Source organism: Natrix helvetica (genome assembly GCF_964273705.1).
Source record: "Natrix helvetica genome assembly, chromosome: 3".
Classification (NCBI taxonomy): domain Eukaryota; kingdom Metazoa; phylum Chordata; class Lepidosauria; order Squamata; family Natricidae; genus Natrix; species Natrix helvetica.
Window position 1 is genome coordinate 125,337,380 of NC_138549.1, and position 12,939 is coordinate 125,350,318.

General features: G+C 34.9%; 1 protein-coding gene across 10 annotated transcripts in view; it reads left to right on the top strand.

Moving 5' to 3' along the window:
- Positions 1-12,939, top strand: part of ANKS1A (ankyrin repeat and sterile alpha motif domain containing 1A) — a 139,632-nt gene that overhangs the window by 87,578 nt on the left and 39,115 nt on the right. For 6 of the 10 annotated variants that reach the window (XM_081948532.1, XM_081948536.1, XM_081948539.1 and 3 more), the window contains 2 exons: positions 4,967-5,017; positions 6,356-6,422. In XM_081948532.1, coding sequence (XP_081804658.1) covers positions 4,967-5,017; positions 6,356-6,422 — 118 coding nt within the window. The remainder of the gene's footprint in view (positions 1-4,966; positions 5,018-6,355; positions 6,423-12,939) is intronic. The other 4 variants (XM_081948537.1, XM_081948541.1, XM_081948533.1 and 1 more) reach the window with 2 other exon arrangements.

Consider the following 12,939-nt stretch of genomic DNA (forward strand, 5'->3'; position numbering starts at 1 on the left):
TTTGGCTGAATATTTAGAAGGGTTCTCTGGCCATGTTGCATATTTAAGATGCCAGATCTGCTGGTTTGTGGTGAATCACTGATAAATTTCCATTATTGTGGCAAACATCTGCTATAATTTAAGATTTCCATTCACATTGAGAAAAGTGATGGCTAGAAAATTTTGATCTCTCTAGACAACTAACTTAATGTTTACTTCTCATGAGGAGCACACAAGGTGACCAGCTTGTTGGCTTTCTTGTAGAATTAAAGTGTGGTTTATCAGATAATTTCTCAAATCTTAAGTATACTATTTCAGATTTCTGAAATTGTACAAACTGGCATCCTCAGTCACCCTATTCTGGAATATATCTCTGTGATTTTAGTTGAAATTAGATAATCGTTCAGTGTGGAGTCTTTTGCCATTGAAAACAGATATTTCCAATGGTAAATTTCATAGAACCCTGACAAAAAGGAAGGGTGCTTGCAGTTAAAGATGAGCTTCTTGTTGAAATAATTAGAAGATTTCCTCTCATGGAACAGCAGGATTTTTTTTTCCAGATAATATACATCATTAATTTTAGGGCATGGAAGATACAGTGATACGACTTGTGAAATTGATAACAATACCTTGAGGAGAAATAATTTCAGAAATTCTGCTGAATTTAGAGGACTTTATGAATATGTATAGGATGACATTGTGAATATCTATATTGGATAGATAGATGATAGATAGATAGATAGATAGATAGATAGATAGATAGATAGATGGATGGATGGATGATGGATAGATAGATAGATAGATGATAGATAGATAGATAGATGATAGATAGATAGATATTTTAAGTTTCATTTATTTGATAGAGAAAACTGTACAGTACATTTAAAGCCAGTGAATCCATTGCACTTATTTTAACTCTGAATTCTTAGATTCCTTTTAAGTACGGTCATGTGAAAAAGAAAGCACACCCTCTTTGAGTTCTATGGTTTTATGTATCAGGAGATAATAAAAATTATCTGGTTCTTAGCAGTTCTTAAAAGTAGATAAATACACCTGTCATATTATACGATATCATTTAGCTAGCGAAAATACAATCTTTTCTTTAATATTAGCTTTTTATCAATTTCAGCTATTACACAGATCATTATGTTTTTTTAACAAATTTTCTGATAATAGTTTTTAGAATTTTCATTAGAGTCTTGTAATACAATTGAATATAAAGCAGAAATCATTTGTTAGAAGTCTAATCTATTATATTGATTGATTGATGCCAATAGCTGTGATCAATAAAATAAATTGAAAGTTCCTCAAAAAGACAAAATATATTCAATGTTTTTCTTGTATAGATCAACTGACAATGGCTTTACTATAATAAATTCAAAGTCGGCTAATAAACATTGCCATCTTATGGTAGAATAGGGAAAACATCTCTTTTAAGAAAACTGTTCCTTTTATGTCCTGTATTAAATTACATTGAATACTGGGGTGTTTTTTTTTAGTAAATATAGAGATAAAGTATGGGTCTTTAAATATTTTTGTCTTACTCCTCAGATGAATAATTCTGACTTTCCTAAAATATGTAATTCTGATTTTCCTAGAAACCATTTCCCTGATTTTGAATACTTACTGCACAGAATGGGGATTCTGCAGTAACCTTCCCCTGGAGTGGGGTGGGAATGAGATTTTACAGGATCCTCCTCCTACCACGCCCACCAAGCCATGCCCACCAAACCATGCCATGCCCACCAAGCCATGCCCACAGAACCGGTAGTAAAACATTTTGAATCCCACCACTGATCTATACAGAACATATTTCTTATATATTCCTTATGCACATATGTAATACAATTTTTGTAACTTTTCCAGTAATGCTTAAACAAGGCCCATAGATATGAGAACTACTAAATTAAATTGGCCAAAAGAGTGAGGGGTCATTGGTGCTCTCTGAACTTGGTAGTTTTCTTGCAGATATTTCATTACCCAAACTAGATAACATCATCAGTGCTAGTAAGGAATGGAATTTGCCCTCAAATTATATTCTAGTGTTTGAGCAGGATTGGGGTAAGTGCATCTATCCTTGCCCTACTGTACCTCTCAATTGTTTTTGATAGCATTGACCATGATATTCTTCTGGATTGGCTCAGAGAATTGAGAGTGGGCAGTACAGTGTTGTATTGGTATGCCTCCTTCATTCAAGGCCAATGCCAGTTGGTATTGATTGGGAAGTATCCTGTCCACAGATTGATACTATGTATTGTTTACATCTTGACAGTTTTCTCTCTCACACACATATATATACACAAGCATGGACACACACATATACCGAGAGAGAGTGTGAATCATAGTTGGCACAGAGTTCTGTTCCTTGTTCTTATGGCATGATAATAGATTGAAAATGATAGCTGGATAAATATCATATATTGTTAATTGGATTGCTAGTGATCAGGGACCATGGGTTCTGTGTCACATCTCAGACCTGTTGCAAATTTTTAAAATGCTATATATGTACCTACAAGGAAGGAGTTTTCTTTGAAGTATATAGCTTGGGTGTTAAGGGGATTACCTTTTAACCTTAGGTGTTAATGGAGCTCATTGACCGGAAGAGGGTCCATTTGAGTTTTGGTTGAAACAACAAACAGGAGGAATGTTGCTTTTTTGCTTTTCCAATTATTACATCAAAATTAAATTAACCTGCTGAAAGAGGAAATCCTATACTTTTTACTTCATAGAAGTTCATCAGTGTATGTTCTAGTCCAAAAACACCTCTGAAACAAATTAAGAAGGAATGGTAACTATTTAATGAAGGAAGTAAAATAGAAAAAAAAAAACCAAAATATATTAACTAATACGGCAGATTATTTTCCAGCAAAGAGAGTGTCAAACTTCTTCATTTTCTTTCTTTCTTTTTTTTTCTGTGGATGGGCGAGTGGTGGCATTGAATGAAGCCTTTTGGCAAGTGGCCATATTTCAACAAAAGGAAGAGCACAGCTGTTGTAAATCAATGGATTTTTTTTAGCTTTAAATGCTGCAGAGCTTGCATGTTCAGGATGCATAATAGGATTTATCAAACAGACAGAAGATCAGAGCTGTTACTTTTACCAAAATGAACTATTTGCTTGGACCTTTAAAATCAGCTAAAATCGTCTCTGCATAAAAAGGCCTTAAGCTTACCTGAGCTTCATAGTGTTTGTAAATCTATGCCTTTCTTCGCCTGCCTCCTTGAAATGCCCTTAAGAATGATGAATGTCAGAGTCATCCGAATGAATTAAGTATTTAAAAAAATGTCTCAAGTTGGCTACTGACTAAAGAAATGGGGTTCCACAAGATTTTGAGGTTTCACAAGGTTTTTCAGTTACAATAATCTCGTTTTGCTTCTTTCAGCTACTACTATTATTGTGCTACTTAAACTGAGAGTATTTATTTAAACTTAGCTTTACTGCCTTGTCATTTCCAAGTGCTTTACAACATTATAATATTTTTATGTAATTTAAAAATGAAATAAAATATGTCTTTAATGGAAGGTTAAAATTTTAATAACTCTCATTTGAACTATTAACATGTAATTAATATAATATAATGAGAAAAATGCTTGCTTGTCCCAAAGCTGCTTTCTCAAATGGCAACTTGGGTTTCTTTGTTTTTTCCCTTGAAGATGTTTTGCTTCTTATCCAAGAAGCTTCTTCAGTTTTGATTGAATGGTGGAGAATGGAAGGATTAATATTCCTTGCAGTCATCTGGTCATTAGCACTCTCTCTGAGAGTTATTGAGGCCACTTGGAAACTTATCTGTGCCCTCGGAGTCATTTGAAGAGTACAAATGGATGTAGAACCTTCTTGGTTGAAAGTTCCAAAGATGAAGATGAGGATCTTGGATGAGAAGCTAAACTTCAAGGGAAGAAAACAAAAGAAGCCCAGTTACCTTTTGAAAAAGCACTTTTGGGACAACCACGACCTGGATGACCTTGAATCTCCATAGACATTTGTCTTGCTTCCAAATGTATTTGGCATGACTAAAAAAAAAAAAAGCATTTCAATTTGCACAAGTTAAGTTTTATATTTTCTATCCGGTCCACCTCAATTTGTAATCTTGACACTATTTTAGTAAGGCTGACTGGGCAATTAAAGCCAAACATTTTTGGAATGCATGAGATTTGGGAAGGCTGTACAAAATCAGTATTTCAGATAGACTGGAAGCTTCAATAAAGAGACAAAAGAAAGAAATTCTAGTTTGATTAATAAATCAGTTCACAAATTTTGGATCCAAATCGCAATATCAGCTATCAGAAAGTACACGTATCATTGTACTTTTAAGTTGAAAATATAAAATTTGACAGAATACAGTATATATGTAGGCCAGCAAATATATTTGTGCAGAATAAGAGAATGAGGATAAATTGTAGATTCATGAGAAAGTCCATGTATGTAGATTTATTTACATCTGTATAAACACCATATAGAGTTCACAAAAGACCTCCTGATAAGCTGTCATCAAAGTTTCTCACTCCACAAATTAAGTCTTCAATTCCGTTTAATTCTATTTAGTAGAAACTAGAACTCAGATTACATTTGTTACCATCAATCATCATCAGCTGAGAAAGAAATGTCTTTATCTTTTGCAATCTATTTCTATTACTGTACTGCCATAGTTGTATACTATACTTTGTAAGGCAAACCATGGCAATGTGGATAAATGTAATTGCATCATGTTAAAATATAATATGGTGTGGTTTGGTTTGGTGTAATGTGTAAACTATGCTGTTGGATAGATGAGTGTGAAGTCAGCCAACTGTGACATTCAAATTATGTCTGAGCCAGAAGAATGAGGGTTTAAGGTCAGGAAAGTGCTTGGAATGAAGCAAATAAAACTCTTTTTTAAAATGTGAAATTATGGAAAACTCTTCTTGCCCCTTGTTTTATTTTTTTCTCTTAAATAGAATTATATTTCATTTGACTGAATTCTTTGGAAAACATGTTTTGCTCTTTCCCAGCAGTTTCAGGAGCAAGTGCCTGATGACTCCGAAGTTCAATCTTTCTACAATGTAAGAAACTCGCAAAGCTTTGTTCTCCTGGGAACCAGTCTGGTGCTACGGTTGCTTAGTTGTGCAATTAATTTGTGCTTTCTTTGTGTTGGTGTGTTTTCTTCACTAGTTATGAGGGTCCCGTGACATTAGATGCTTGCAGAATTTCATGTGGTAGGAATCTGAAGCTTTTTTCTAAACCTCTGCGAGATCCACTTAATTCTGATTTTGTGCTTAGTATTGTTGCTTTGTAGAATCAAGTTGAGAGAGAGAGAAAGAGAGATAAGTAAAAGACATTGTGGCTCTGTCCCAAAATGCTTAGAAGCTAAATTTTGAGATGAAAGGGGCAGGTTAGAAAGAAAAAAAGGTTTGAGGTCCGTAGACCTGTGATTATTAGAAATAATTCCAATTTAATCTCAAGCCTTATCTGGAATGTGTATTTCCAAATTTAGTTTTCCTTTTCCATATAACTTTTTGCATCAAAGAAACAAATATCTTGTTTCTACTGTTATTAAAGTGCATCTTAACTTGACAAATTAAACAATTATATATTGCAATCGTGTATTATTTTTATTTGTTTCCCCTAATTTGCACTTTATACCATCCTTACAATGGGGGGTACAATATTGTATTTTAACCAAACAGAGAATATTTGAAAATTTCTGAGCATGCAATTGATGTGGTACAATTCTTTTATTGGTATACATTAGATTCCGTGGGAGGTCCTTGGCTTTCAAGACTACCTGTGAAAGTACTTTCCTGATTTTTAATAGTGTTATTAAAAACTATTCTAACTACTGTTTCCTCTTTTTTTTTGAGTACTTAATGGTTGGAAACTTCTAGATGATCCCGCAGTTTATTCAGTCTGACTCGAATGGTCTTTCTCTTCTTGATTATTGAAATATTCCCCAGTATGCTCATTTTTAAATTTTACTTTCACTTATTATTGCATTTCTTTGCTGCTCAACTCCCAACAACTCTGCTGCTTTTTGTACATTTGTTACAATTTATGTTAATGCTTTTTCAAGCTTTTAGTTGAAGCAACTTGGTATTGGGATCTGTGCCTTGAAATCTCTCCTTAGCTGTAATAGTGTGTTCTTTGTAAGTAGAAGAAGGATTATATATTTTGAACATTCAAAATGATTATTCCACTCATGTTTTTAACAAAATCATAAATGGGAATTAAGTAGTTTCGAAAGACCTTCTGTAAACTTTTTTTTCTAATACTGATCATACATACATTATTTTTGAAGATGACATAAAACAGTTTCTCTTGAACAAATAACTTTTCTTTTGCAATTAAAATTTTCTCTACTCCGGTTACATTTTTTTTTTACTAATGTTCAATATATTTTTCAGATCGAGAAAATTATGAGTTCCATTGGCGAAGGCATTGACTTTTCACAGGAGCAGCAAAGAATGTCAGGTACTATATTGAATTGTAGACTGATGTGAGTGAGTTTTGTCTCGGACTAGTCACTGTTATTTATGTTTGCATTCAAAAGGAAAAAACAACAACAAAGGCCAATGCAATAAATTTGGGGGATATTAGTTTTGCAAACCATGTTTCTATGTTTGGTGTTTTCCTATTGCCAAGGATCCAGATAAAATATTTCAAATAACTGTTCTGTGTTTCCAGATTGGATAAATACCACAAGTCTTAATTTAATTTAATGAACTACATTACTGCAATCAGATATTGTATTTTGTGCTAAACACTTTGCACAACAGAAATTAAAATGTATGCACAAATGAGGATACACAAAAATGTATCCAAAAGCCCAGATTGCTACCCCAGCACTAGTTTTAATATTTAGAAAGGCTACATGTTCCTGAAGTCTTCTCCCAGAAGGCTGCCAGAAGAAAAAGCTGCTTAAAGACATCTGTTTGCAGTCTTCTCTGGGACAGCTGGCTTTACTCATCCCTTACTTTCCTTTTTAGATAATTTTGGATCAGTGATTTTAAATGGACTTTCAGCTGTAGCAGTTGAGAACTGCCTTTGTTTGTATCTCCCTTTTCCCAAAAGGGAAAAACAAGGCTAAATAAGGCTCTAAGGAGCTGACATTTGCTTCCAAAAAAAAAAAAAAGAGGGAGGGGGGTAGAGGGCAGACTTTCAAGGTGGATGGGGTGGCGGTTGCAGATCAGAGAAGAGAAAATTCTGCTTATGGAAGAAAGCGACTTCATCTGTAACTTACAAATATGGCTAGGAAAATGGAGACTAAAGAGAGAGAAATAAGGACAAAAATTATTGCAGTGATGGCTTTTATTCAGTTAGATCTATTACAGAATATCACCTTATGTGTATCAGATGTAATCCCACTTATCATAGGAAGAGAGTTGGGCTCACATTTATCTAACCTCGATTGAAAAGGGATTTTGATGAAAGTTAAATAAAAAACATTAAAGGAATCATAGTGGATTGTATGAAAGGCCAATTCAATCTAATGTTATGTTCTTGCAGTAGCCAACTATGGAAGCCCCACAAGCAGGACATGAAGTCCTGAGTTTCATCTTTTTAACTGGCCTTGCACATGAAACCAGTGGTGTTGAGAGAACCACCTAAAAGGATTGATTTAAAACTTTTCAATATCTGTGACTTTGTTCCTATCCTTTTTGTGTTTTTGTGTCTCTTTGAGGGTTTGGTAAAACCTATAAACTCCTTCTCAGAAAAATGTATTTCAATGCAAAAAATAAAATGTATATCTATAGGTTGCATTAACAAGGAAACTAATAATAGTCAAATACAATCAAATATTAATAGCAGATGTGTAATGTAGGAACATAAGGGACGTGGTGGCTCACTGGCTAAGACACTGAGCTTGTCGATCAGAAAGTTCGGCGGTTCGAATCCCTAGCACCGTGTAATAGAGTGTGCTCCCATTACTTGTCCCAGCTTCTGCCAACCTAGCAATTCGAAACCATGTTAAAAAAAAAAGCAAGTCGAAAAATAGGAGCCACCTTTGGTGGGAAGGTAACAGTGTTCTATGCGCCTTTGGTGTTTAGTCATGGTGGCCACATGACCATGGAGACTTCTTCAGAGAGCGTTGGCTCTTCGGCTTTGAAACGGAGATGAGCACCACCCCCTAGAGTCGGGAACGACTAGCACATATGTGCAAGGGTAACCGTTACCTTTAATGTGTACTTTATTCATCCATTTAAATCATTAACAAGACAAACTAAATTTAAGATTGCAGTTCATGAAAATCAAATTATAATTATGCCCATCTAAGTTCACAGACCCCCTGAAATCTATCCAAGTTTATGAACCCTTCTAGGACTTCACAATTACATTCTCCACATCAATAGCACCAATGTATATCACAACTGCTTACATGAATCTAGCACTTTCTGTTGATTTAGATGACCACATGATATCTTCTGTCTTTCTATTAGGCAAGCATGTCAGTGCAACATACAGCTCCATCACAATCTGAGTTTCCCCATCTTGGAGATTCAGATTCAGCTTTAGAGAATATCTCTTCATTTCCTGAAAGCGAGGAACACATTAAAGTACATTGACAACTTATGTCCATCTGGCATATAACAATAGCTATGGCATTCAATACAATATGCAAGATAATGCCAACTATTCTGTTATCAAATTCATATTGATTCACAACTCATCTTTATGCTGAAATTGAAACTGTAATGTTAAGCTGTTTTGTCACAGGAATTCTCCCTCTGGTTATAGAACTCTCTCTCTATCTTGAAACACCCTATTTCTATAGCTGTAGGTAGCTTTGTGCGCATGATGTTGCAACCAGTTAAATTAGAAATTTTCATGTTAAAAAAAGTTAATTGATGTTGAATAATTTTAAATTTAGAAGATGTTATTTATGTGAATAAGTATAAAGATCATAAGGATCAAAATATTAGTATCATTTAATAATCTACACAAAGAACACAACAGTAACATTTTCACTAATATGTGTTTGTATAATCAGTATAAAAAATACTCTGAAAAATTCACTTTCACATAATAACATATGCAGAATTTTGGCACTGCCCATTAAAAAAAGTCCAGTCCCAAGTGGAAGAGCGATTGCAATGCATGAAATGCCCTCCCTCCCAAAAAATAGAGGAAGATAATCACTATCTCTGCTTCAATTGAATATATATTTATATAACTTTTGTCCCAAAATGGAGTTCTGTACAGTCCATGTAATGCTGTACTGTAGGTACTGTAGTCATATAGGAATTATAAATTATTCTGGTTCTCTTAAAAAATGTAAATGCAAAAGTGTTCCTTCTCAAGAGGACTTACTCTGTTGAGCCCCCAAATGCACATATTATCTTCATATCCAAAACAAAAAAAAATAGATAAGGATGCAGATTTAAATTGTATGTTTTTATGTCAGGAATAAAAAAAAACAAAAAGAAAAAAACCCCACAAAATATTTAGGGATTCCAGTTCTAGTTTGTTTAAAATGAAAAAGGTTGGTCCATAAGAGATTTTTTAAAAAAAACTTTTTAATACTTTAAAAATAACCAGAATTGTTTAGCTTATAGCAGTTAAGTATGTAGTATTGAGTGCAGAAATAGATTCAATGTTTCATCTTGATTTCTAGAATCTAGAAATTATTCAGTGACCTAGATCTTAATAGAACAGCCAATACATTATTATATGACTTCCATTTACTGATCAAGTCATGTTGATTCTTAACAACTACATAGATTGATGTTCTCCAGAGAGATCTATCCCCAATTTGGCCCTTCTGGTCTTCCAACAGTGCACCCATTGAGTCCATCCACTTGCCTCTGGCCATCTTCCTTCCTTTCCTTCTAGCTTTTCTGGTATGTTGTAATAGAACAATCCATATAATGTTTTAAGAGTTCCATTACACAACTGAAAAACTACAGATCAGCATCCTGGTAAATTTAGTTTATTAAAAATAGTATAAATTATGGAATTGCTAGAAAATTTATTTGGTATGCCTCTGAATACCAGGAGTTGGGGAGTACAGTTGGTGAGAAATATTGTTGTGGTTTCCTGCTTGGTATTTTCTCAGAGCCAACTAGTTAGGACCTCTGAAGAACAAAATGCTGGATTAGCTCTGGCCCAATTCAGAATGTTTTTCACATTTTCATAGGACTTAACAGCCACCCTGCAATGTGAATCTTGAGGTATAGCTTTCAGTTAGAACTTTTTATTGTTCTATACAGTGCATACAGTGGTATTTTTTTATAGGCATTTCTTTCTTTTGAGAAACGAATCTACTCTAGGAGGTTTGTCTGCTATAAGAATCACATTTCCAGAAGAATCACATTATTATGTATAATGCATAGCTAACTGAAGGTATTTGCATTCTCATCATAACACAATGTTGACTGAAAGGTTTGCATGAAACTGTTAAACTTGTTTGTTACAGTATATGTTACCATATATATGTCACCAATATATCATGTAATAACATGACACTTTATTTTACATCCTGCACCCAGACTGATATTAAAAAATGTGCTCAAATCCTCAGTATATACTATGGTCTTCGACTGAAGTTCAATAATTACTATCCCTGGAATTTTTGGGAGGCTATTGCCTACATACAACTTTTCAACTTGTTCATAAATGTATTTAAGTATCTCACTTTTGCAGCTACTCTACTACAAATGGTATTTCAGATTCTTTTATGAATAGATAATGTGAGGAACATATATAATTCAACTCACATTCTGTTTCTCTGATACAGCTGAGCAATCATACATAGCATTCCAAGAAAAATAGCTTTTTTTTCATGCAGTACTTATCAGTGGAGAAATAGCTTTTTTGTAATTTGAGGCATTTGCTGGAATTTGAGGACTCCAAGTAATACAGAGCAAAACACTTACACAGGAATCATGAAATCTCCAGAACTGTAAATCCTACTAACTTGAAATTTGGCACGTATGTTCCTCTTGGCTTCTAGGTGCTTGGTAACAAAGGATTTTTCGAAATGACCATTAGAACATTAGTATTTTGTATATTATTATTAACACGCTTTGATGCTAAGGAGTTAGACGTTCTGCTCACCCTCCGAGCCTGAAAACTTGGATATGGACATGGCCAGCACCTGACTCGTCTGGCCTGCTGGCTGGGAGTTTGGAGAGGAGCCTGAGGGAGACAAGGTGATAAGATAGGTAGGGCTTCTTTGGGGCAAGGCTGAGGGAGAGAAGGGGATAGGATAGGGGAGTTTTCTGTGGGGTCAGGCTGAGGGAAAGAAGGGGATAGGATAAGGGAGATTTCCGTGGGGCAAGGCTGAGGGAGAGAAGGGGAGAGGATAGGGGAGGTTTCTGTGGGGCAAGGCTGAGGGAGAGAAGGGGAGAGGATAGGGGAGGTTTCTGTGGGGCAAGGCTGAGGGAGAGAAGGGGAGAGGAGAGGTCGATGGTAACTACTTATTAATTTTCAAGCTGTGAGTGTCGATTTATCAAGCCCGATCACATAATTTTGTAGTAGAGCACATGTATTCAGCTAGTGTATTATATATTGCCCCACCTCGGTAACCCAGAGTACTTCACATTCCTTTCAGATTACATTAAGTATCTTATGTAGTTAGCAGGGTCTAATATGACTCTGAACTGTTGGATTTACTGGACTGATCTGAATTTCTCAAATATATGGTTCCAGTTTTGATTCCATCATCAACTGTTTGGTGCTTTCATCTGGACTCTTCTGGAAGATATTAATATTTGCAATGAAAGTCACAGCTTTTCATATCGTAAGTCGATTCAGCTTCAACTGTCAGCATGCATAAGCAAAAATAGCCTCGTTGATGATTAGAGAGAAAATACAATTTGGAAAATGAATGAAGGGCTGGTTGCAGCCCCCGCTCCTTCAAAAGTGTAATCAACACATAGGGAAAAAAAATAGATCAACTGTATTTTCCAGTTTTGTCTCTGACATTCTTCTCAGTTCTTTCAGAGAGTGCTTAATCAGAAGAGCAGCTGAATTCCCACCAGCACAGAAAACCCATGTGCTCTGGTTCTTTACCTCTATTTGGCTCAATATATTGGATGGTGCTAGAGATCATACTGTTGATTATAGGCATGTTTCAATTTCTCCTCCACACAATTTTTAGCCCTTATCTACATTAATGTACTGGTCTCTGAAATAATCACAACTCTTTTCTGTTCTCCATAAACATCTGACTGGAACATAAATTACCTTGAATACTTATTACTTTATGCTTCAGAAATACCAAATAGTTTAACTTTATATAACATTTTGAACATTGAAGATGATGTGGGCTTGAATGAGGAACTTGCTTGTGTAACTGGTAGTATTTGTTCTTGATACAGTTTCTACAGTTATGCTTGTTTCTCTTTTTTGTTTCTTTTAATGAGTTCATGGAATTGCTACTACTTGCTAGAAACTACTAGACCAGTAACTGACAGTCTCCTTTTTTTAATGTGTAGACTACTACAACTTCGCTGAAAGTTTTTGCAAATAAGTCAACTAAGATTTTAGTGAGAACAGCAAAATGCTAGAAGGACAAAAGTGTCAAAATGTTATAAGATTTAACTATCTCATAAGATTTAATTATCTCATGAGATTTCAGCAATTTTTCAAAATGATTTCAATAGCTAAGCAAGGTGGTTGTTAGGTGATTGATTTTATGATTCCCCCCCCCCCAAATTTGTTAAGTGAATTACTGCAGTTGTTAATTGAATTACGCAGTTATTAAGTGAATCTGGCTTCCCCTAATGATTTTGCTTGTCGAAAGCCAGCTGGGAAGGTTGCAAATCACATGCGACCATGCGATGCTGCAACCATTGTAAATACATAATGTGTCCCAAGCATCTGAATTTTGATGCGGTTACCATGGTGATGCTGCGGTGGTTGTCATTTTTGGAGTGTGGTTGTAACTTTGAATAGTTGCTAAGCAAATAGTTGTGAGTCAAGAACTACCTGTACATTTCCCCCCTGTCCTTACAAGATTTTATTATGTTACCATAAAAATTGCTCA